The 25,678-nt window shown below is 41.5% G+C and overlaps 1 protein-coding gene across 1 annotated transcript in view; it reads left to right on the top strand.

Annotated features, from left to right (window-relative positions):
• Positions 1-25,678, top strand: part of USH2A (usherin) — a 4,817,015-nt gene that overhangs the window by 1,625,659 nt on the left and 3,165,678 nt on the right. The window contains exons 23-24 of the mRNA XM_069608572.1: positions 10,464-10,590; positions 10,886-10,987. Coding sequence (XP_069464673.1) covers positions 10,464-10,590; positions 10,886-10,987 — 229 coding nt within the window. The remainder of the gene's footprint in view (positions 1-10,463; positions 10,591-10,885; positions 10,988-25,678) is intronic.

Here is a 25,678-nt window from a genome sequence, read left to right as displayed (position 1 = left end):
CAAAATGACCTTCAGCCTCGTACTAGGTAAACTGCTTTTTAAATGCTCTCCTATCTACGTTACTTTACTTACTTGCTGTAATTTCAATAGTTGTTTCTTCTCGCCGGACATTCCGTGTTGTGTAGAATACCCGAGCGATCATGCCGTGTTTGTCTAACTCGCTCAAGATCACATGACTATACGTGTATAAGCACGTGACATAATACGTGAAAAACGATATTTTATTCTTATTAGACTTGCTTATGTGATGTATGTCGTACTTCATTAATTAATGTATACGTGACCAGTAATGTGACTCAACTTACATTTTGGAGATGAAGAAAGAGTTCTTTGTGGATCATTACGGTATACTTGTTAGTATAGGGTATTGTGATCAGGTACCTTAAATCCTGTAAATTTGAAAAGGATAATATATTTGCTTCTCGTTTGGACAGCGTGTCAACGTAATGCTGTCAAATCTATACATGCGTCAATTACTGCCTTATACTGTTGCACTGGGGCAATATGTGTCTATTTTATGCTGAGCATGCTGAAACCTGTGATGTGATGCATTCTGGGGCTGAGAGTCCTGGGTCACTCAGACCACTGTATATGGAATAGAAAACGTATGATATTGACAAAGTCTGAGTCTAAACACCAAACTTAGAGCTCAATGTTGTTATAGCCGTTCAATAGCATGAGATCAGAAGTATACAGAATTTTTTTTTTAATTGACATTTTTGAAAAGGCGGTGTATATTGTTGTCAAAGTGCCATTATTAGATGAACACACTCCATTCCACAGCGATGTTGAGGCCGTGTTTTACAGTGTCCAGATCATAAATCCACCTTTGTTTACACTTGGTGAGATTTAGATCTTTGTTTCCTCCTCTTGGAGACTGTTTAATCACTTGGATGACGCACCAGAGCATATCTGTGCATTTGTGCTGTTTGGCTATAAAATGAGCAACTAACGGTTTTGTCTCTATCTTGTTTCTAATGCACGACTTGTGCTCACAAATTCTCTGGCGTACCTGTCGCTTAGTTTTACCAATATAAACCAGATCGCATGGGCATTTAATGGCATACACCGCCCATTGGGTGAGGCAATTAGTGAAGGATGTTAATTTGACTACTGTATTTCTCAATTTGACACTTTTCATGACACTTTTCATGTTCGAGGTTTGTGCGCATACTGAACTTTTGCCGCAGTGATGATGTCCTTCAACTGGGGGTAGACCCCAGAGAGGTATTTGCGATGGTCTATCCCTAATGACATTGGGATATGTATGCACAAGGGTATCTTTGAGATTTGTTTGCCTTTTGAAGGGAAACGTGGTGTAGGTGGATTGAACTCCTCTGTTTTGATCATGTGCCAATGTTTTAAGTTAATTTTTTCTCAAGTGGCTGCTAATTGGACTGTATGTACTTACACAAGTCATTTTATTCAGGGTGTGTCACTGTGATGGTTCTAGACAGCTGGCTCTATTTACATGTAGCGCCCTTTTGTATGCTCGCTGAACAGTAGCCTTGGGGTAGACTCTATTCCTGAGCCTAGATTTGAGGGTCTTGCCATGTTCTTTATACATGTTTAGTCGTGTACAATTACTGCGGATTCGCAAAAACTGACCATATGGAAGACCCTCCTTTAGGCTACGTGGGTGAAAGCTTCAATAGTCAAGGTGCATGTTCTTATCGTTCAGCTTTCTATACAGGACTGCTTCTAGAAGGCCCAAGTCTGTTTTCTGTATTTCTAGGTCAAGAAAGGCTATGTTCCTTGGGTCCGAATGTATGGTAAATTGGATGAAGGAATTTTGTGTGTTGAGCCATTCATGAAAGGAAGTTAATTGCTCAGAGGTGCCGCTCCATATCATGCAGATGTCATCGATATAGCGGAACCATATCTTGATGAATTAGGCAAAAGGATTGTTAAAATCATAGATCGATTGTTGTTCCAAATTGTCCATATACAAGTTAGCTAAATCCAGTGCGAATGTCGCTACCCATGCTAGTACCTTGTAGCTGGTTGTAGAAATGACCATTATAGAGAAAAAAAAATCTGTTAAAGCTAACCTGATACATTCTAAGATTAATGCAGTTGGGACTTTCATTAGTGTTTGAGTTTGATTGTTCAAGTATTTAGTCATCACCCTTAAGCAGTCATGTGGGGGATACTCGAATAGAGACTCACCACATCCAAGGTCACAAGGATGTCATTTGGATTTAAGTTTGATGGTTTGGAGTATCCTAAGCATGCTGGTGGTGTCTTTAACATTAGATGTCATTTTCAAGACAAAAGGCCTTAAGAACCAGTCAGAATAAATAGACAATGGTTGTAGGATCAAATTAATGGCTGCCACAATGGGTCTTTCTGGTGGTGCTAGTAGGTTCTTATGTATTTTGGGGAGGATATAAAAAGCTGGTGTTGTTTGATGTTCATTAACTAAAAATGATTTTTCGTCAAAATCAATCCATCCCTCTTCTTCAGCATGTTTCATAAGGCTCTCAATCTCGTCTTGGAGCCTGGATGTGGGATCTCTTTCCAATCTTTTGTATGCAGTTTGATCATTAAGGTGATGCATGACTTCTGTTTCATATGCTCCCTTTTCCCACAGGACAATGACTCCCCCTTTATCAGCGGGCTTGATTATAAAAGTGTCAGTAGATTGTAATGATTTCAATGCCCCTCTTTCTTGCTTGGTAAGATTGCCTTTACTATTGTTCTTTGTATTTAGGACTCCTTGGATTTTGTGGGAAATCTGTTGTTCAAAAGCTGGAATAGCAGGACTAACCATAGCATTTGAGGGGGTGAACTTAGATGGTGGTTTTAGACCCATGATAGTTGGTTCTTTAGTGGAAGCAGTTGGATTCCCGAAGAAGTATTTGAGTCGGATTAGTCTGTAGAATTTCTGTAATTCTACTTTCGTGTCGAAATGTGTTGCCCTTGCTGTGGGAACAAAAGACAAACCCTTGGATGTCTCTACTTCTGAGAGTTTATATTGTGTCAGATTGAATATCGGGGCTACCAGGTTTGTGGGGGGGCCCCGACAGTTCCTGGTTTGCATTCGAAATGGTCCCTGGTATTTGTTGCGTCCTCGTTTGCCCTGTCCCCGAAAAAATTGGGGAGGTGCTCCTGGTGCTCCTGATTGACCAGCATCAGTGCCACTACTGGTCGATGCGTTAGAAGAGTTGGAAAAATTCACAAATTGTTTCCTTCTATTTCCCATATTGTTCATCCTGCCCTGATTCAATTAATTCATCTCGTCATAATACAATTCAATGAGGTAGGGATATGTTTTTGTTTCTTTGTACTGTTCTACGTCTTTTATTTAATTTCCAAATCTTTTTTTCTAAAGTCAATTTCTTGAATTTAGTCATTTCTTCTTCTATCCTTTCAAGGGTTACTTTGATCTTTTTCACAATATTTTTCAGTTTAATTTTTGTCTCTAGTTCGTCAATTTCAATTTTTTGTAAACTAGCTTCTTCTTCTGAGGTGTCTATAATTAGTATTAATAGATCTCTAGAGCAGTTACTGCTCACTCCACTGAATTTCCCTTTGTATTTGGTGTTGTTAGTGTACATTCTAGGGATATTTTTGATTTGGAGCCCTTCTGGTATTGTACCAGCCTTTAAATATGCCAGCATAAATTGGCCGTGTCACTCAGTTCTTATACTTTTTTCTTTTTCCGAATGAGTAATTCAGCATCATTTGACTGAACTGTGGCTCCCAGTTTCTCGATGTTGTCTCCTAGTAATGATGGTAGACTCATGTGTTTTAAAAATTTCCGTTCTCCATGTTTTTGACTTTTGTAATTAATTTTTGTCACTTTTGGAAGCTATTTAACCCAACAACCAAAGGGTTGTCCTTAGAAGGAATTTAGAATTGGGTACTCCCCTATTTTTGTTAACGGGGGATCAAATCTGTATAAAGGGGAATTACTCAAGTGCCAATAACAGAAGGCACGGTCTAGCACATGAATCTATGTAAGTTGCACAGCGGTCCTTTTCCTTTTCTAATAAAGGGTTTATCCATAATTTGGAATGAATTTCAGAACACTTATGAGTTCCATTCTCTCTATCTCTAGGGAACATGACACTGGATGTCTAAATTAAATTCACCAATTTGCAAGCTCAGAAGTCCCAAGTAGCACTATATGGACAACAGGTTGGTGAAGTGGTTGATTCTTCAAGTAGACAATATGAGTCCTCACCTTTAAAGTTAGTCGGGTAGCACAGCTTTATTTGTAAATATTGTTTTATGAATTTTTGTAGATCATTAAACCTACCACTGGGGAACGAAACTGAACTTCCTGAAAAAACAATCTATGTCCTGAAGATGGCCCAATATTTGAACCAGTGACAACCCAAGACAGGGTTTGGTACACATCTAAGGGCCGAAACATATGTCGACCTCAAAGGGAATTTAAATTGTTTTTCCCATGTCTTATAGGCATAATTCATTAATTGTTATGCTTGAAGAAAAGCACACTTAATTTACCCCGTTATTGTAAAAGTATATGTTGGATGGAAGTGGTGAATGATGATCAAAGGATCAAATGTTTAAATGTTTTTTAACACATTTTTATGAAATATAAATAAAGAGAATTGTTTTTTGTAATGAAAACTGTTTGTTAAAATATCTAAGTCTATCCAGGTGATCCTTCTACCCATCAATAAAGTAGACCCACATCATCTTACCCTGCTGTACAGAAGATACTATTCAGAGAGGGGTAGCCAATCTTTTTGTTTCTTTAATACATTGCATACTCTCCCCTTTATACAGATTTGACCCCCGTTAACAAAAATAGGGGGGTACCCAATTCGACATTCCAATCACATAGCTTGACATAATTGTGACATAATTGTGACATGAGTGTGGGAATTATGCACACTTTAATGCAAGCACAGAGGCGCGGTCTGCCACTGAGAAGTGTCCCAGGAAAGAAAACCATCTGTTCCGATTGGATGGATTAAAGAAAGGGAATGTTCCTGTTCCAGGGTGTGATTCCTACAAAGCGACCATGTAGAAGAACACATGAAGGAATCCCATGCCTCTAAAGGCTAGTCATAAAGTGGGTATCATATTTCCTTGCAGGTCCCGTAAAGGGGATGGTTTGGGAAATTGTGATGAGAATACATTGAATTAAATGGAAACAAGCAGTGCATGTAATCCTCAGATAAAGGATTAACCTGTTAACGTTAACGTCCGGCTGTAATTTGAAGACATCCATATCAGAGCCTATAGAACATGTTTCAAAATGTAAATTCTGTGAAGGCCATAGCTATTTAACAAGCATGGGAAATCAGAGGGTTCTTATTTGAGTAATTTAAACTCCCATAAAAATGATGCAAATGTAAAATCCACAATTCCCCCATTCTTAAAACTGTACAGTGAAGGCCAAGGGAAAGGACATCAATACTGATGGAGATTCTTAAACATTTCTTCCAGTTTGGATTGGGGAGCTGAAATTCTGAGCATTCTGAATCAATAACAAAGCAAGCTTCACAAAAACAAAACCTGCAAATCAAATAAAAGTTATATTAAGCCAAATCTACATGGGAAATGTGAGACATGTAGCCGTTCTCTGATTCTGTAAATTGCTTGTGTTATTGGGAAAAGCAACATTCTTTGATTAATTTGTAAATGTGGCATTATGTGTAATTAGGAGACATTTTTGTAAGGTTAGGGGTTTTGATTTACAGACCAACAAGAAGTGGAAGTATAACTAGAATGTCTAGTGTTATTCAGAACTTAAGATATATACAGATCGGCTCATGGAAATGAATGCATGTGTGAGAAATAGTGAGATTTGTACAAGCAGTTTAATTATTTTATTTTTTCTGTAGATAAGCTGTTTGTTATTGGGTAAATTGTGGTGACATCCCTTGCATAAAAGTCTAGAGACCATGTTTAATTCCTCTATTTAAATACATTGGAATTTTGAGCAAACAACTGTTTATTTCCCGTAATTGTCTGGTGGGACTGTATATTAGGGGACACAAGATCAGGGTGCCTCCTAATATAATTTGATTAATATATTAATCAAAATATATTTTACAATATAGGGTCTAAGTCACAAATATGTTACTGGGAGTAACTCTCAGTTACAGAGAGAGAGAGAACATTTGACTTAATTAAGTATTAACTGACTGAGTCTTGTGTGAACTTCTCTATCTAGAAATAGGTTGGAGTTAATCCTGGTAGGGTTGTAGTTAATCAAACATTCCCTCTTCGAAGGAAACCATAAGTAAGAGCTAATACTGTCAAAATATGTGTGACTCAGCACATTATTCTTTTAAAAGAATCAGATTACTTGAAGGTCCAGCACCATGAACAATTTAAACATTTTCTTTGTATGAACACATCGTTAATGAGTATTATCCTTGTAATGACAATGATGCTGGAAAGGAGAACTGATGTTCAACCCCTCCACCCACACCTCCAAGGTTTTTACTGTCAATTCTAGCATGTGTCTGCTGTCAATTCTAGCATTTTAATGCACTTAGACTGTAAATTACTTGTGAATTCACAAACATTGGCTAATTGACATATTGAAAACTCAGATGCATTTAAATTCATGGCTACCAAGTTTATTTATCACATAATTTAATTTTATTTAAGTGAAGGATGCCACCTGATATTAGTTTCTTGTACCTTGAGGTGGCACTCCATGTCAAAAAGAGGGTTTAAATAGCTATCTAATAACTATATAATTTCTCATCATCCAAGGTATTATGTTATCCTACACTGTAACAATTGTCTTATTAGACATCATCATTACATTTATTATGCAAAACCAAGTTATCATTGTCTGTCTTCAGTAATCTAAAATGTTTACTCACTTGCTATTACCATCAATTGATTGATCTCATGGAGTCCACATTAATACACTTTGCAGTTAAAACAATTTAAGAACCCCTTAGCTTTATTTTGTAACACATTTTAGTGGTATTTTGTTTGTCTTCAGAGAAAATGTGTACTACCATGTCCTGATGTGTGGGTAGTCTCCTATCTTTTATTTGTGTTATTTTCCATTATGGACTCCAATATGTGTGTCTTCTAATCATTTTCCACAGTTTCATCATTAACTATCTAGTTTTATTTGATTTTGTAATACAATTTTGTCTAAATATAACCAGTGACTCTTGCATGTAATTATGATTTGTAACTCATTTCACAAGTTTTGCCTTTGAGTCACCACTGAGATAATATTTCTGCCTAAATATGTCATATATGTATTTGTATTAGTTTTCTTAACAACATGGGGACCCAACATGTCCCATATCTATCCCTCCTCCGCCCCCTCTCACATCCCCCCAAACTCCTCTGGAAGGTCTCTGTATGTGTGTCCGAACGAGTACATGAGTCCAACTGACATCTTATGTGAACATGTCTAATATCCTTATTTAATGCGGGCACCATTGTTCCATCGAGCACCACTCTGGCATTCCTTTGTGCCCTTAAAAGTTTACCACATTTGATATTCCACTTGGTCATTTGACAGTGTTAACTAGGATTGTACAGGATATTTCCACTTCAATGTGGTTGTTGTGAATATTAATGCAAAGGCTAATACATAGTGTATCTATCATAGATATTCACAAATGAAAATGAAAAAGTACTTCACTGTTTTTAAATACTTCATATATTAATTGGGAACCTGTGTACTATGATTGCAAGGTAGTGAAAAATGTCCTATGAATGTAATCCATAAATTTACATGATTGCATACAATGATGTTTTGTCCACTTTTATCACTGTTCCTAAATTGAGTTCAGATACCAGGTCACAGACAAAGATTTGTTTCTAATATCTGTGATCATAGGCATGTACGGATTGTGATGTGAATGTTGAATATTGATAAAATGTTCCATTTACTCACTTGGAGGCTGGGTTCTGTTAAAAGACTAAACCAAATTTGTATTGACATATTTTAATGCAGGCACTGTTGGAGATCAGAATCAGGATTTGGATGAGTAGATCTTAATGTAAGGGTTTTACTTTTATCAAATGCAAGTAAGCATTCCCTACATATATAAGCACAAGCCCGATTACATAGCAAAAGGAAGTCAAATGGGTGCTGGCCAGGAGTTCTAAATGAAAATAAAGCCCTCTCTCCAGAATCCTACTCGAACCTAGCCTCTTTCCCTATCTGCCAGAAATAAAACAAAGAAAGACTTTTCAGAACTATTAATATGGAAGGATGGCTGCTGGGTTCTGACCTCAACCCTGTCCCTTTTTAATGAAGGTCTTTGCCCACATTTTGGTTAAGGTTAGATAGATCTTGCAGGCTGGCAGACAGTCAAAGTGTTCCAGTCCATGCCTCTCTCACCTGTGGATTATGTCTGTGGTTCTCTCAATCTCCGCCTGTCTGAGGTTCTTCTTTTTTCTGTACTCTCTGACTCTGGCTTTCTTTTCCCTTCTTCATCCCCACTGTGAGGTTGTCTCAATCTCTCTCCATTCTGGGACTATTCTCCTTCTCATTCCCCCACTCTGGGGCTTTCTCCACATTCCCTGACTCTGTCTTTCATTTCCATTCTTGCCTCCAATCTGAGGGTTTTTCTAGGTTTATTTCCCTTCTTTTCTACCACTATGGTTTTCTTTTCCTACTTTCTTCCCTCTATGTGAATCTCCCAGTTTCTTCCCACTCTGGAATGATCAGTTCTCGCCACTCTGTGGTTCTTTTCACCCCTTATCTATGCTCTCATGCAGTCTTCCCTTTCTCACTCACATTCTATGGGGTATTATTTATCTTTTCCCACTCTGGGCTGTCTTCCCACTTTCTCTCCTTTTCACCCACCTTCATCTCAATACAAACCACTGTGTACCTGACCGGCTGGAGCAGTGCTCCTCAAGATGGATGATGGAGTCTGGTTAGTTATCTTGTCACCGCAGAGCTACTAATGCAACTCTTCTGCTGGGCTGGGCTTTATTCATCCAGGATTTGGCTCACCCGTTCCAACAACTGAGTTGGCACATTGTTGCTTATGCGACTTCTCAGCTGGGTTTCACATCACCCTTTCAGGAATCGCTTTATTCTCGTAGCTCATTCAGAGACTTTTCAGGTTGGCTACATGTTTTCCTACTGGGAATCTCTCTTGTTTGTTGCAGCTCTGTATTGGGTGGAGTCGCTTATGTGACTTCACAGCTCGGCACTACGCCATCCTACTGGGGCTCTCTCCCATTCCCGCAGCTTCGTCGGGGTGTACTCACACCACTTCTCAGGTGGGCTGTGTGCTGTTCCACCATGACTATCTCCCATTCGGGCAGCTCGGTCAGGGCAGAATCGCTTTTTTGACTTCTCAGCTGGGCTCTGCGCTGTCGCTTCTTGGGGCTGCTCTGTCTGATCTTCAACTGTTCCTCATTGCACTCTTATGGTATGTCCGGTGGTCCTGGCCACTGACTCTGGCGTTCTCCTTCTCTTTCCAGCCACATCTCCTCTGACCTCTTTGACACTGTTGAACTCTGCAGGCCTTGCTGAGAATTCTCTGTGATTGGTTGTCACAGGGCCACTCCTTCTGTGGGCTGATTCATTCATCTCTGCTTATTCTTTTTTGGGAAATTGGGCATACCTAAGGTCAGAAGCCAAATCAGCCATGAGTTAAGGGTGTGCATGGTTTTCCTAAAACCTAGACATACCCTACAACGGTGTTAATCAGAGGGGGGAAGGAATGGGGACTTATACCCATATCAGGGTCCCTCTTCTATAAGTGGAGGTTGCCTCCAAGGGGCTCCTCCTTACTCTGTCCCCTACGGGGTGTCAAACATAGTGTGCTCACCTCCCTACTCTCAAAGGGTGTGCCTCCCCCTCCCTTTGCTGCAGAGGTGATTACCTACCTGGAATCGTCACAGTACACATTCTGACCAAGCTCTTTCTGTCTTTGAAATTTGACGGAAATGTATGTAGTTGATTTTGATTAATCCACCCCTAAAAATATCTGATAGAATGAGTAGTCATTTTCAACTATTACACTCCTCCAAAACAGTGCACCAATGCATAACACATTTCATGAGTTAAAAAAGGGTTGCTAATAGTTTAGCGAGCTGTTCTACTGCACTGGAAATCTAACAAGCATGTAACACATTCAGTTCACTATGGACCATGCAAATGAGGTTCCAACTGAACACACCGTTTGCACACATTGATTCAGCTGACAATTGTCACTGTATTTGCATATTTTAGCTAGAATGTTTGTTCAATCTGCTGAATTATTTTTTCAAAATGTTCCCCTTTCTGATTCCAACTAGATGTACTGTTAATGCACTTAGTTACCACTACTTAGCATAAGTACGGCTCCTGGTAGACAGAGCAGTGCTATCAGGCAGAATTCAAATAATTATTACAATTGTATTGTGTTACCTGAATAATGCATTATTTTGTGTTAACAACTTTGGCACTCATTTTTTGGGTATGGGATATTACATAGTGAACTATAGACTCCTGAGAGATAGTGGTTAACAGTACATTTTCCCATTTATTCAAGGGCTCTGCGGTGGCAGCAAGTCCATCTAATGACGATGGAAGACAGTATAATGACAACAGGTGGCACGACATTGTAGCTACAAGAATCCAAGCCGTGGGAACGATCACTGTGGATGGACAATACACAGGTAACGTGAATTCTGTATTTTGGGCACTGTTTCCACGTATTCTCAAACTATATTGCTTATTTAAATAATAACAGCGCATAGCATTTACTGATGTTGCACTACTTAGAGTGAATTAATTATGATAAGTCGTATTTAAAGTTGTTTATTTTAATCATATTTTTACCATGAAGTAATGTTCACCAAAAATAATGTGTAATTTAAAAGTATACCCTTCCTGAGTTTGGAATATTATAGAGAACGCATGGAATATTATATGTTGCATATTCACACTGTTTTTTTTATTGTTTCCTGGCAGGCACCTCTTCAGCTAGCAGTGGAAGTTCTATTATTGGAGAAAATACAGGGGTTTTTGTGGGAGGACTTCCAAAAGGTTTTACCATCACAAGAAAAGATATAGGTATGTTTAACTTTTTTTAATGCAAATAAACTGTAAAGGCTGAGTAAATAGTACAGAAAATAATCCAGAATGTCAAAACGTGGGTGTACTCTATGGTATAACATACACCAGTCTCAGAGGAGTTTAGCATGTTAGGCAGTGAAGGATACACTTTCTGATCATTGTTGAATGAAACACATAGATATGTTTCATTTCTGTTTTCTGTCAGAAGTATACAAAAATAAAAATGCTATGTAAATGTGTTTCTCTAAGCCAATTGAACACAAGTATTGCATTGTACATTTGCGTTCCAAAATGTATTTGATAACGAATCCTATCAATTAATGTGTGATTAACTTTGCCTGTATTGACGAGTTGCCGATGCTTGCTAGCATATTGGAAAAGAAATTTGCAAACAGATACACTGTGTTACTTGTGTATGGAAACATCTAAGACATGCGTACAACATGCATTCAACAGCTTGAGAAGTTCTGAAAAGATATAAAGCACGTGCATATTATTTGGCAGTGACTAATTGTTTGAGCCTTACACCAGTGTGGTTGCTGGGCATTTTATTTATATGTTGCTGTTGTGCCAGTGCATCAGGGGAAATGTAAGATCTAATAAGTGCAGGTGAATATTACTTTGTGCCTCTTACGACTAGTCATGGACAAGCTTTCCTGTACAAATCCCGACTCTCCGAATATCAGGAAAAGTCAACCAGGTCAAACTTCAGACAAAGGTTTTAAGAGGTTTGTCCCAAGTTTGACTTATGAACTATTTAGAGACAGGCAATGTTGGAGCTCATTCTTAGGCTGGTTTCAGAGGGGCTGCTGCCATAAGTTATTGATGGTGAGGCTTGTGAAGGGAATGTTGTTTTCTTTTTATAGCCTTGGGTAAGAGTAATTTAGTAGGAGGAAGGGTGGTGATAGTGCAGGGTGGTGATAGGTACGTTTCAATTAATCTGTTCACTCTACTGTGTGTGACCCATTCAGAGATTTGAAGTGGGTGAATCGCATAAGTGCCATCCGGTGAGACTAGAGTGTGAGAACAGCTTGGGTGATTGTGAGACGCACACAGACATGTGTTTTTTGCTTTACGAGAAACCCATGAGAGTCTAAAAAAAAATACTGGTAATCGAGGGAGGTAGGAGCTATTGAGCATGCAGTGTCTTTAAGTCACTATAAATGAGCCACATGAGGATAACAATCCTGTGTCCAGTTTGTGCTCCACACTATGGTGAAGGAGTAGCAGAGCATCCCTGAGGGCCGCTAGCACGAGACACATGTGTACACACACACGTTTAGGATAAAATAGCTGAGATTTGGGGAGCAGAGAAATACCAATCAGTGAGTGAATGGTACATTTGGGCTACATGCCCTGAGCACTCACATGAACCAAATGTATGGTGCAAGGGAGACACAATGTTCATGGCCTCATTAGCAGCAGCACTTTCTTTGTGCACAGGAAATGCCAGAATTGTATGTGGTGAACAGCACATTCCGCACATGCCTGGAATAGATGCACTAGTGTGAGTTCACGCATAGGTGTCATCCAGCAAGAGCGACAGTGGAGGTTGCACTCTTCTGTTCTGTCCATTATCTGAGGCTAAGAAGGGGGAGAGGTGCAGACCACCTTTATTGAAGATCAGGGAGATACAGCACATAGTGTAGTTGAACAGCAGGACAAGATTGACGATTCCAGGTCTCTGTTTCCAGCAACTGCATGCTCTGTTAACTCAGACAATAAGGGTGATGACAATGATGATAATGGCATAGCTGAGGATGAAGGTAAGAGTGCAGACAGGAATGTGCCTTTCTGCAGGAAAGAAGCAATGCTGAGGAAGGGGAAGGCGAGGAGGATGAGGGGGAGAAGGTGAATGCCACCAGAGATAGAGAGGCAGCAGTAGTAGAAGCTCACCCTAACCTGTGTACTGTACATCATCACATGGCAGCTAGAACACCACCACTGCTGCTGCAACCTTCACTCCATGGTGAGCTCAGTCTATGTGCTAGCCCAAGCCCTTTCACAAAAATCAAAATTGTGGCAGTACTTGGAAAAGAGTAGGACCCCAGAAGCAAGGAAAGTCCATCTCGATAGTGAGGAACCACAGTGTTGCTATTTGCGGTAGACGTGAGGAGCTGAAACGCTGAAAAGACACTGAAAGTCAAGTTTGCCGGTTGCAGGTTTTGACCGTCCAAGTGCATTGCAGGCGTCCCCCGACATACTCCCTCTTGCCCCCATGACTAGGGCCCAGAAACAGTGAGACCTGCAGAGATGCACAGGAACAGAAGCCATCTGCTGCATCTTTTCTTCATCATTAAAGGTACTGTAAAAAGTCTGAGAGACCTACCTCGTACTGTAGAGTGCTTGTAATGTCTACAACTCACAAGTCTAATCAGCTTGTGGCCCTACATTTGATTCTTATTTTCCATTTCCAAGACTCCTAAGAACTTGTGAAAAGAATTTTCCATTTACTTACCAGAAGTGCTTCATCCGATACAAGACTTTTGCCCATTGACTTTGGCTTAGCCTATTGAACTGAATGACCCTTCGAGGAAAATCTAAAAGTACTTGCCTGCTTAAGAATATTTGTAATCTCTTGTTGTTCTAATTACCTTTCCCTTTTACCAACTTTTAAGAGCATTCTGAAGGCCAACAGTAAGATATTAATGTCCCCAGTACCCTTGTTATTGAAGTCATCTGTGGGTGTAGGTTGTGTCCGTGGGCTATCCCAAAAGGGTCTTTACTGATTCAGAAACTCAGAGTGTACAGTATTGAAGTGTATTTGTGTTACTGTTCTATTGCTCCCTTCTGAAGAATGCTTTATAACTGACTCATATATAAATTAATAATTGTTTATGCAAGAAACCTTGAGTATAAGAGTTTATTTGGATACCTGTAACTGTGAATATGTATGTAACTCCACTACAGCCCACATTTCCCCTCTTGTGGTAAGCCTGGCTGCTCAACATTCTACCAAAACTCTGTAGTACACGCTTATACCAAAGGTTGGGTTGCCTATACCTGTAGTCAGAATTGTGTCTAGTGGTCCCAGAGGGTACTGCATACAAAGTCTGCCTAACACTGCACCTTTCAAAAGAATTGTCAGGTAAATAACAGAACAGAGGACTGTCACAATATGAGTACCCGAGGAGGTGGAGAGGGAAGAGGGAAGTGATCTGCTATAGTCAGTATGAACAGACCCATAGCCCACCAGGGATGAGAAACCAGTTACCCCACAAAGGGTTGATACAAAGGATACACCAACCAAGGCTGACCAAGCATGTCACCTACGCAAGGCAAAGAAGGTAAACCATTCAGGAAGAATGATGAGTGAACCTTGATGCTTTTGTGAATACAGACCTAACAAAGTCCAGGGGAGATTTCCCTGGAGACAGGATAACGTAAAGACCGTTTGGGCTATCTAACAAGGACCTTGTTTCAGCCAATAAGTATAGCCAAGAGACATTTTCTGTTTGGGAACTTTGATACTGAAGCAAGGACTGAAAGATAAAGGAAGAACACTTTGCTGTGTATCAGAAAACCAGCCACAAAGAACTCATCAAAATGGAAAGTACCCGTGTCCTAATCTCAATTTTAAATGATCTTTTCTTTCTTTCTTTTATAGCATTAGGACAGACAGTAGGTTCGAATTTATGGATTTAGGACAGTGTTCATTTGTGAGACATAGTGCCAGGCAGCTGTTTCGGGTACTCATATTCTCAGCCCGGCTTTGGCTAAGGGCCAGTTCAGACCAGTTTGGTAGCTGACTTCTCTCACCCCCTTCTGGGGTACTTGGGTACTCTGTCTGGTGCGGGCTTATGGCTTTTTCAGTCTTTTTTCTCGCAACGACTTAACCCCTTTGGGGGATATTTGATCTTGCAGCCCTATGTAGGCTGGCTCTGACCTCACTTCCCTCTGCCCGCTCTTACTGAGAAGGTAAGCTAACAGTCATTAGTTTGTAGCCATTTAAGTACATTAAGTCTAAATTCAGGATATGGTTGTTTCTTTCTGAGGTCATGAGGTAATGCATTCCTAGTTTGTGCTGCAATAACTGGGAAGCTAGATCCTCCAGCTGTAACACGTTTAAATCTAGTTGTTTCCACGGTGTGGGCATTGGCTGCTCTTGTTGGCCATGTGGACGATCTTCTGTTTATCCTTTCAGCACGTAGGGTGGAGCTAAATTGTTTAAGCATTTGGAGATAAGGGAGGCTGTTTTTAGGAGTATCCTGTCAAATATTTTTAACCAATGAACCTCTCTACTAGCATCTGAAATGTGTTCTCTCATAGGGATATTCAGAGCTGCTCTTAGGGCATTATTTTGCATCCTTTGTATTTTGTCGATGACATTTTTGTTGGCACCTGAGTAGAGAACATTACAATAGTCTAGTCTCGACATTACAAGGGCATTGGCCAAGGTGATGCAGCTCGAGGTAGAGAGGAATGGTGTACATGCTCGGATAAGCTTGCAGGTGTAGGCTGTGGAGGATGCAAGTGAATTGACTTGTTTCTAGAGCGAAAGAGTGGCATCAAGATAGAAGCCTAGTGTCTTGACCACTGACATCACCTTGATGAGATTGTTGTCGATATTGAAGGTGGTATAGCTAGGGCTGAGTTTTTTTATGTTTGTTTCAGAGCCTAGGATTAGTATCTCGGTTTTATCGTCATTCAGGCAGAGGCCATGAGATGCCATCCATGCCTGAATGAGGAGGTATACTCTGTTTACTAAGGCTGTGTCCTCCAAAAAGTTGCCCGAAAGGGGGATAAGGATCTGGGTATCATCTGCATAATTTGTGTAGGTGATACCCAGTCTGTCTAATTTGTCAAACAGAGGCTTAGTAAAGATGTTGTGTGTGAGACACAGGATCCTTGGGCTACTCCGCAGGAGATTTGAGTTGGGTCAGCTGCCGTTAATGGCGAAAAGACTTACATTGTCCTGTTGGCCAGGAAGGATTGGACCCAGGCTATGGCATCCCCTGAAAAGTGAGCCGCCGACCTAAGGTGGTTGCATAAGACTGCATGATCCACTAGGTCGAACGCTGCAGAGAAGTCCAGGAGAAGTAGCATAGCTGTATGTCCCTTGTCCTTCAACTCGTCAATTTGAGTCTTACGGTCTAGCAGGGCAGTTTCCGTTCCGTGGAGTGGGCGGAAGCCAGACTGTTGTGATCCTAGTAGATGATTAGCTTCTAGGTATTCCTGAATTTGAATATAGGCTACTCTATCAATAATTTTAAGTAGAAAGGGAACAGTGGTAATAGGTCTATAGTTGGTGGGGATGGTAGGGTTTAGCGTTTGTTTTTTAAGCAAGGGGAGGACCCAAGATTCTTTTAGGTTATTAGGTACTGTATTGGTTTTGAAGCATGCGTTAATGAGCTTGGAGATAAATGGGGCGTTGTCTCTAGCAGCATCCTTTATAATTTGTGCCGGTCAACTGTCACCCTTGCAGTTTGATGGTTTTAGAGAGAGAATGCTTTTTCCGTGTCAAGGATAGAGATTTCTTTAAAGGTAAATGGTGTAGTTGTGCTGCGCCCCGTGTGAGGGTATGGTTGTTGCTTGGGGGCGGGGGTAGAGAGGCCTTTTTAATTGCTATTTTCTGTTGGAGCTTAGTGATTTTGCAGTGTACCATGGCTTGTCCTTTGGGACAGTGTCTGCCGGTGGAATTAGGGATTCCATTTCACGGAGGATGGAGAACTGTTCCTTAGCATTGGAACTAGCTTTTGCAATTCTTTCATTGAATATGTTTTTTTTCGTGTTGGTTATTTCTTTTTTGTAATGTTTGGAGAGTTCTGTTAATTTAGCCTTATTGACAGTGGTCGGGGAGTGGCGCCAGATAGTTTGCAGTTTTCTTTTCTGTAGTCTTAACTCTTTAAGTTGCGGTGTGAACCATGCATTGAGGTGAGATTTTTGTCTGGCTTTGCACATTTTAAGTGGGGCGGTGGTGTCCAAGGCCTTGGACATGGCAGTATTGAAAATCTCTACTGATGATTTAGGGTCAGCATTATTATTAACGTTGTTCAGAGATGGGAGGAGGTGAGGGAGTAGTTTTTCTGCTGTGATTTCCTTTTTACTTCTTGTGGGTACAGGGGGTGCCATATCAATGGTTTTAGGACTAAGGAGATCGAGTGTGGCTGAGAAAGTAATGAGGTGATGGTCGGTCCATAATTGCGGTGCATTATCTGTAATAGTAATGTTGCAGTTCAAATCAGACACCCAATCCAGTGTTCTGCCTTTGATATGGGTGGGGGATAGGACTTTTTGTGAGAGTCCATGATCTTTGAGAAGTGCAGCTATGGCTTGGGCGTGTTTGTTTCCAGCCTCATTGAAGTGGAGGTGGAAATCCTCCAGGAGCAGGGTTTGTGAGTGGTCTTTAGTGTTGTTGGCTATGATATCTGTAAGGTCCTCCTCAAAGGTTCCTAGTGGACCAGGAGGTCTGTATATCAGGTGGATCGTTTATGTACGGTTGTTAGATAGGGGAGGTTTAGCCGTGAGCACTTCGCATGAGGGACATGTAGGTGGAGTGGCAAGTCTAATGTTTGTTTGTTTATTTATTTGTAATGCGCACCAGACCCAAGGGTAACCGGGCGCAGCAAAGAGAATATGCAAAGCTTACAATGTTACATGGAATTACAGAGTTACATGATTTACAGTGGTAAAGAGATAGGTATGTACAAACTTAGCAGGATGCAGATCTGATCAAGAGTTTAAGGCACTGATGTCGAGCGAAGCAGTAAGTTATATACAGTGTTACTATAATTATTTACATTTATGGTATATCTCTAATAATACATATATACAGTTCAGATAAAGTAGCACAACAAAGGTATCTAGCAGTGCATTACATGTTTTTGGCATTGAGATGTTTGATGAGATTCTTTCTAAAGTAAGAGAAAGGTTGGTCTGTTCTCAAGTTGTGTGGCAAGGCATTCCACCATTTAGCAGCTAGCACAGGGAAGCTGATACCGCCAATTTTAGCAAGTTTAAATCTAGGTACTACCAGGCAGTTGGAATTGCGGGTTCTTGTTGGTCTATTAGATACTTTTCTTTTTATTTTGTCCATCGGGTAGCTGGGAGCAGCGTTATTGAGAGCTTTGTGTGTCATGGAGATCATTTTTTAAGTGGATTTTGTTGTTGGTGGAGAGCCATTTATATTGGTGTCTGACGGAGGAGATATGTTCCCTTTTATTTATGCCAGGTGCAGCTCTTAGGGCGTTATTTTGTAGGATTTGTAACCTTTTAGTGATAGTTTTGTTGGCACCACTGTAAAGGGCATTACAATAATCAAGTCGGGATAATATTAAGGCTCTCGCCAGGATCATGCAACTATCATTAGATAAGAAGGGCTTACCTGCTCTTATTAATTTACAGGTATATGCTGTGGTGGAAGCTAAGGAGTTAACTTGTTTGGTGAAAGACATGGTGGAATCAAGATAGAAACCTAATGATTTTACTTGCCTCGAAACCTTAATGCTATTGACGTCTATGTTAAACATGGAGTAGTCCGTGCCTAACTTGTTGATATTGGCCTGCGTACCCAGGATAATCAGCTCTGTCTTATCATCATTCAGGCAGAGGCCATGGGATGCCATCCATTCCTGAATAATGAGGTACACCCTATTCACCAACTCCCTGTCCTTGCTGTGATCCCCAAAAAGCGGGAGGAGAATCTGTGTATCATCTGCATAATTAGTGTAAGTGATACCTAGAAGGTCCAGATCATCGAAGAGAGGTTTAGTGAATATGTTGTACAAGGTTGGTGAGACGCAAGAGTCTTGAGGGACTCCACAAGTGATTGGTGTAGGGTCTGCTGCTGCCGAAGGGGAGAAGACTCTCATTGTTCTCTCGCTCAAAAAGGATTCAATCCATTTGATGGCATGGGTGGAGAAGTGGGCAGCAGTGTCCAAGTGTTTGCAAAGGACCTTGTGGTCCACGAGATCGAAAGCTGAGAGATCAAATAGAAGGAGGAGTGCTGTCTTACCTTGATCTCTCAATTCATCTATTTGGGTCTTTAAATCAATGAGGGCAGTTTCAATTCCATGGAGTGGACGGAAGCCAGATTGTCTAGCTCCCAATAGATTATGTGATTCAATGTGTCTTTGAATTTGTGTACAGGCAACTTTCTCTAGTATTTTCAGTATTTTCAGTATTTCAATATTTTCAATATTTAATGGGTAGGCTGGTTTTGCTATCATAAGGGCAGGACTTGCAGCATCATGGAGCCAGGTTTCAGTTACGGCTAGTAGGTCTAGATTCTCATTATGTAATGTGTCTGCAATTTCAGAAGCATGGGCTACCAGGGATCTGGCGCTGATGAGTGATCCAGATAGAGACAGTGTGCCTTTATGTGTAGGGTTAGAGGGAAGTTTGGTTTCTAATTTATTAGGACTTGCAAAGTTTGTTTTGACTATATTTGTAGGATTCCGGTTATTAGGAGTGGGTAACACTGTACGGTTATTAGTGTTTTTTGGGTCATAGAGCCGGGATAGTCTAGATCTAAGTCTCATATTTCTATCCTGAGCAGGGCACGTTAGGAGGGTGGCTAGAGCCATAGTGACTAGGAAGCTAAGTGTAAATGCTAAGGGTTGGGTTCTAAATTTGTCAAGCATGTTCAGGACTATGCCTTGGAATCTCAGTGGTGTTTTTGGGTCAGGTCAAATTCACTTTATAGGCTAGTAACAGGCTAGTATTAATTGAACATCAATTGCACTAGTGGGCTGGAGTAGGCTAAAATAAATTGCACAGGTAGGCTAGTATCAATTGCACAGGTAGGCTAAAATCAATTGCACAGGTAGGCTAAAATCAATTGCACAGGTAGGTATCAATTGCACCAGTAGGCTAGTATCAATTGTACAGGTAGGCTAGTATCAATTGCACAGGTAGGCTAGTATCAATTGCACAGGTACGCTAGTATCAATTGCATAGGAAGGCTAAAATCAATTGCACCAGTAGGCTAGTATCAAATGCACAGGTAGGCTAGTATCAATTGCACAGGTAGGCTAGTATCAATTGCATAGGTAGGCTAAAATCAATTGCACAGGTAGGCTAGTATCAATTGCACAGGTAGGCTAGTATCAATTGCATAGGTAGGCTAAAATCAATTGCACCAGTAGGCTAGTATTAATTGCACAGGTAGGCTAGTATCAATTGCACCAGTAGGCTAGTATCAATTGCACAGGTAGGCTAGTATCAATTGCACCAGTAGGTTAGTATCAATTGCACAGGTAGGCTAGTATCAATTGCACAGGTAGGCTAGTATCAATTGCATAGGTAGGTGAGTATCAATTGCACAGGTAGGCTAGTATCAAATGCACAGGTAAGGTAGTATCAATTGCACAGGTAGGCTAGTATCACTTGCAGGAAGCTAAGTGTAAATGCTAAGGGTTGGGTTCTCAATTTGTCAAGCATGTTCAGGGCTATGCCGTGGAATCTCAGTTGGTGTTTTTGGGTCAGGTCAAATTCACTTCATAGGCTAGTAACAGGCTAGTATTAATTGTACATCAATTGCACTAGTGAGCTGGAGTAGGCTAAAATAGATTGCACAGGTAGGCTAGTATCAATTGCACAGGTAGGCTAGTATCAATTGCACAGGTAGGCTAAAATCAATTGCACAGGTAGGCTAAAATCAATTGCACAGGTAGGTATCAATTGCACCAGTAGGCTAGTATCAATATTACAGGTAGGCTAGTATAAATTTGCACAGGTAGGCTAGTATTGATTGCACAGGTAGGCTAGTATCAATTGCATAGGTAGGCTAAAATCAATTGCACCAGTAGGCTAGTATCAATTGCACAGGTAGGCTAGTATCTATTGCACAGGTAGGCTAGTATCAATTGCACAGGTAGGCTAAAATCAATTGCACAGGTAGGCTAGTATCAATTGCACAGGTAGGCTAGTATCAATTGCACAGGTAGGTTAGTATCAATTGCATAGGTAGGCTAAAATCAATTGCACCAGTAGGCTAGTATTAATTGCACAGGTAGGCTAGTATCAATTGCACCAGTAGGCTAGTATCAATTGCACAGGTAAGCTAGTATCAATTGCACAGGTAGGCTAGTATCAATTGCACCAGTAGGTTAGTATCAATTGCAGAGGTAGGCTAGTATCAATTGCACAGGTAGGCTAGTATCAATTGCACAGGTAGGCTAGTATCAATTGTATAGGTAGGCGAGTATCAATTGCACAGGTAGGCTAGTATCAAATGCACTGGTAGGGTAGTATCAATTGCACAGGTAGGCTAGTATGAAATGCACAGGTAGGCTAGTATCAATTGCACAGGTAGGCTAGTATCAAATGCACAGGTAGGCTAGTATCAAATGCACAGGTAGGCTAGTATCAATTGCACAGGTACGCTAGTGGCAAGATTGCAAGGGTGGGTAGTAATGCATATAAACAGGCCTAGGACAATTGCATGCAACATTTGTATGAAACAGTTGCATATATGAACCCATATTGGGTTAAAAGGGTGACTATTTGGTCAAACAGGTTGGCAGTATCTGGTTACAAGGGCTGGAAGGCATTTTCATTCAAGTCGGATGGAAGTTGGCTGGCTGTTCACTGGGTATCCTTAAAGTTCAGGGTTGCAATGCGGGCAGGGGTGTTTGGGCAAGTGGAGGAGCATTCGGCTCAACGCTCGTGTCAGCACATTAATGGTTATGGATTGCTGCTCTGGAGGTTTGGTAGGGGGACAGTGGGGCCAGTTCAACATCTTGCGTGCAATAGTACGTTTACGGAATGGGCGAAAATGAAGCAGGATTAATAGTCAGGGTGGGGTCATACCGTATACTGTAGCCGAAGATAGAAACGGTGCACATCCAAGCGCATAACAGGTTCAGAACAGGGCCTTTTCCTGCCAGGCTTTCTCGTGTGAGGGCCGGCCTCCGCCTACCGGCGGATGTTTCTGCTAACAAAGGGGAGGCCTGTTGCTTAGCAATGGTAAGCAGCCTCGGTTTGAGCCCGTGTTGCGCCGGCCATCTTCTGATCAGGCAGGAGTAGGGAACAGCTGATCTGAATGCACGAAGGCCACGCGAGTGCCAGGTTCTCACAAAAAATGCTTTCTAAAGTATGCAGGCTCAGGAAATGCTCACCAGTGCACTAGAAGGCACAACAATAGACCGGATGTCTTATCCTGGTGGATGGATGGATTGTAGTCCACCGCTCAAGTCGATCGTAGAGGTGTGGAGAAAGTCGGGCAGCAAGAGAGAAGCTGCGGGTAGTGGGGGGAGAAGGGCTCCTGCCCTCTCTGTCTCGAGTGGAGGCTGCACTGATTTCCAGGCACAGAACAGGGCCTTTTCATGCCGGGCCTTCTCGTGTGAGGGCTGGCTTCCACCTGCCGGCGGATGTTTCTGCTTCCTTTTACTCCAGCATCAAAAGGCTCTCTGGGCTCTTTGCCACGCGCCATGCAGAAGTGTTCCACATGCTTTGTACAATCTCATCTGTGGGAAGTCAGAAGAAGGAGCCAGACAAAGGGGTGGCATTCAATGTAAACCTTTATTGAAATAATAAGAACAAGAACTACCTTTCCTTATACGACAAGGGTTTGCCTTACCTAACAGAACTCTAACAAGGTTGATTGTCGTCAGGGTGATTTGTTGAAAGCAAAAGCTGCATCCTCTGTCCAAAGCACTATCCTACTATGACCTTACCACTAATCAAAAAAGGACTCAGCAAACAAAAAAGGGTCTCAAGAGAATGTCTCCCTTCTCCTGTCCCAGTTGGCTCAGCCTCAGTGATTGATCTTCTTATAGTCTCTTGTAATAGTTCTAATTAGCCCCTGTAATTCTGCAATGGGGCTTCTTGGGCCTTTCTCAAGTATCCAATGACTTTTGGCTATCAAAGTGCAGAATGGTTCTTTCCTTAACTGTTGGCCATATATTCTCTCTATTCTGCTTTCTTGATTATGGTTCCGCAAACTGTTCTTATTCATTTATTTATTTATTTATCTAATTTTTGTAAAGGTCTACACAGTCATAGGCCTCAGAGCGCTTGAAAAAGAGAGGGGTCTGCTAAAGACTGCAGGAAGAGGCTTTTCTGCTGAGAAGAGGAGGGTTTTTATTTTCCTTTTAAAAGATGTAGGGCAGGTACTTTTTTTTTTCTTCCTGCTATTATGACAAGTGGGGGCTATTCCCATAATACTCTTGACTTTTCTTGGGTTTCCCCACTCAATGTAATGTGGGAGATCACTCCCGTAGCTCTCTTGGTTTTTCTTATGGCTTTCACAGTTGCTGCGGTGAGGGAGATTACTCCTGTAGTACTCTTGATGTTTCTTAGGGCTTTCACACTCACTGTGAGGAGGGATTTTACTCCCGTATCACTCTTGATTTTTCTTAGGAGTTTCACACTCACTGTAATGAAGAAAATCACTCCTGTATCACTCTTGGCTTTTCTTATGGTCTTGACAATAACTGTAAAAAGGGAGATTAGTCACGTACCACTCTTGGCTTTTCTTATAGTCTTCACAATTACTGTGACATGGGAGATTGCCCCGTACCACTGTTGAGCTTCCTTAAGGTTTTCACAATTCCCCAGATCACTCCCAGGTCTCCCGCTGCTCCCGTATCCTCTGACTCAGTGGGTGTGCATCACCAGTTCTTCCTGTGGTCATGGCCTGGCTTCTCGCCTGTAGATGCATTCAGTGTTTTTCTTCCCTGCTTCTTGTCTTGTTCTGCGGCTGCGCAGAACCCTTGGTTTGGCGGCTCCGGCACAGTTTATGGACATGGTCCACCTCCTTGATGCCACACCACTGTCAGGATTATCCAAATATTCAAGTGAGTCGGCCGTTTGCCGGCTCCCGGATTGCTTCTCCGGCAGTTCTGCATTGTCCCCTGGATTGAGGACCAGCTTTCTTCTGTGGACTTCTCCTCCACAGGCTTGAGTTTCCTGGGCTCTTCTGGCTCAATTCCAGCTTCTCTCTCTTTCAGCCAGCACTTCCTCTTTTTTTATCCCAAGCTGCTGGGTCCTCCGCAACGGAGGATCAGAGTCCTTCCTTTTTTTCCAAGAGGTATTCTGTATGCCCCCTTCAGGCCAACTCTTCCCTTTATTGGCTATCTTCACTGAGGAAGTGGTTGTTATTACTCCTTCCCTCTTCTTCTTCCTACTGCTATTGGGATCCAACCTATTGCCATTCTTCCTTTCTCGTTTAGTCTTTCTCTTTTCAGTGGTTTCAGATCGTAGTTGAGCAAAAGAAGAGATCTTACAATAGCAAACAATAGTTTCTTCAGGTTGGATTTCTTGTAGCATTGAGGCCCTCTGGATCTCACAGGAAAGAGGATTAGGGAGTTCCTGCACGCAACAGGAGTGCCTGTCCCCTTTGAAAGAAGAGGAAAATGAGAGCTCAACCCACTTCACATGTCAGTGATGATTACAGTTGGAGAACCCTTTCTTCTCAGCTTACTTAGTAGTCTTGTAAAGACTATCCTTGGCATGTTTCGAGTTGTTTAACCCCCAATACCATATCAGGTGTTTACCTACTTTTGGGGAGTATGACTAATACAAACCCCTTATACAGTTGGTGTCAGGTGATGTAACCACTGCCCACACCCACCCCAACAGTCAATGTCGGATTCAACATGGCTGCAATTCCACTGGCTTTGTAACAGAGCCACACGTGCTGATTTAATGGCTCCTGGTGTATCCCAATAAAGCAGGATAAGCCAACCATGGATTTGCATTGAGAAAAGATTACATGTAGGTGTCCCTGGTGATCAATAGGAAGGTTAATGGGATTACATACGTGGAACGGAACAGCTGCTGCACCCACGACCTGGTTATGCATTTACACATCCCTAAATTATGCATGATTTTGAAAGGTGAATGTCATGTCCTTACATCTTACTTATAATTGCTTAATTTATGTATAACAGCATTCATGGCTCTCGTGTAACCTATATTAGGATCTGCATAGGAGGGGCATTCCCTACGAATGTCAAAGTGGCGGGTGCTAGTTCAGGGGAGCATTCGTGTTGGTGAACAGTGCTCCCTTGCATGGATTTTCAAATGTGTGTCAGTGCACTTTCTACATGCATCAGTACAACTGATTACATCTGCATAATATGAATCAGATCAGCACATTTTGGAGAGTGCACCAATCGCTGCAATAATGTAAGTATGCATGCAGGAAGGGCAATAATCAAACGTATCACCTCTAAAATTAAAATAAATATACCTAGTTTGCATTTTTAATAATCCTCACTTGTACTGCAAATACAGGCAGAGCAGGGTCACATATTCATATTTTGCTATATTATCTGGATACACACTCTGCTTCTATGTGCATAGTGTCTTTGTGCTTTGGTGGATCTGAAAGAGGTGGGGCTAGTAAGGAAAGACAGAAGATGCAAGCTAGCGTTGCTGTTGTGTTGACGTGTGCTTTTCGTGGGTACTGTGGGTCTGTGTCTAGGTGGTTTCTGTTGCAGGCCCTTGAGGTATTTGTGTCCAGAGTGGAGCCTTGCTTCCCCATATTGTGAGGATATGGTGGTTGTCACTGTGATATATACGTTTGTTGGAGAAGTGTAGAGTTCTGATGTTCGATGCATGTTCAGAGGGTTGTTCAGTAGCCACGTGCGGGTGGCTTCATTGGTTTCTTCACTGTATGTTGGTGCACAGAATGCAGGCATTTTAGCAGGAGGTGAAATAGTTTATGGGTACCGTCAAGATGATTTGGAGCATGTATCTGAAGTGGATATGAAGACGTCCTAGCAGTGGTGCACCACGTGT

This window comes from Ambystoma mexicanum, chromosome 4q, assembly GCF_040938575.1.
Source record: "Ambystoma mexicanum isolate Mex_15411 chromosome 4q, UKY_AmexF1_1, whole genome shotgun sequence".
In the NCBI taxonomy this organism is placed as follows: domain Eukaryota; kingdom Metazoa; phylum Chordata; class Amphibia; order Caudata; family Ambystomatidae; genus Ambystoma; species Ambystoma mexicanum.
Note: the sequence above shows the minus strand (reverse complement) of the source record. Positions and strands in the feature narration are given on the sequence as shown.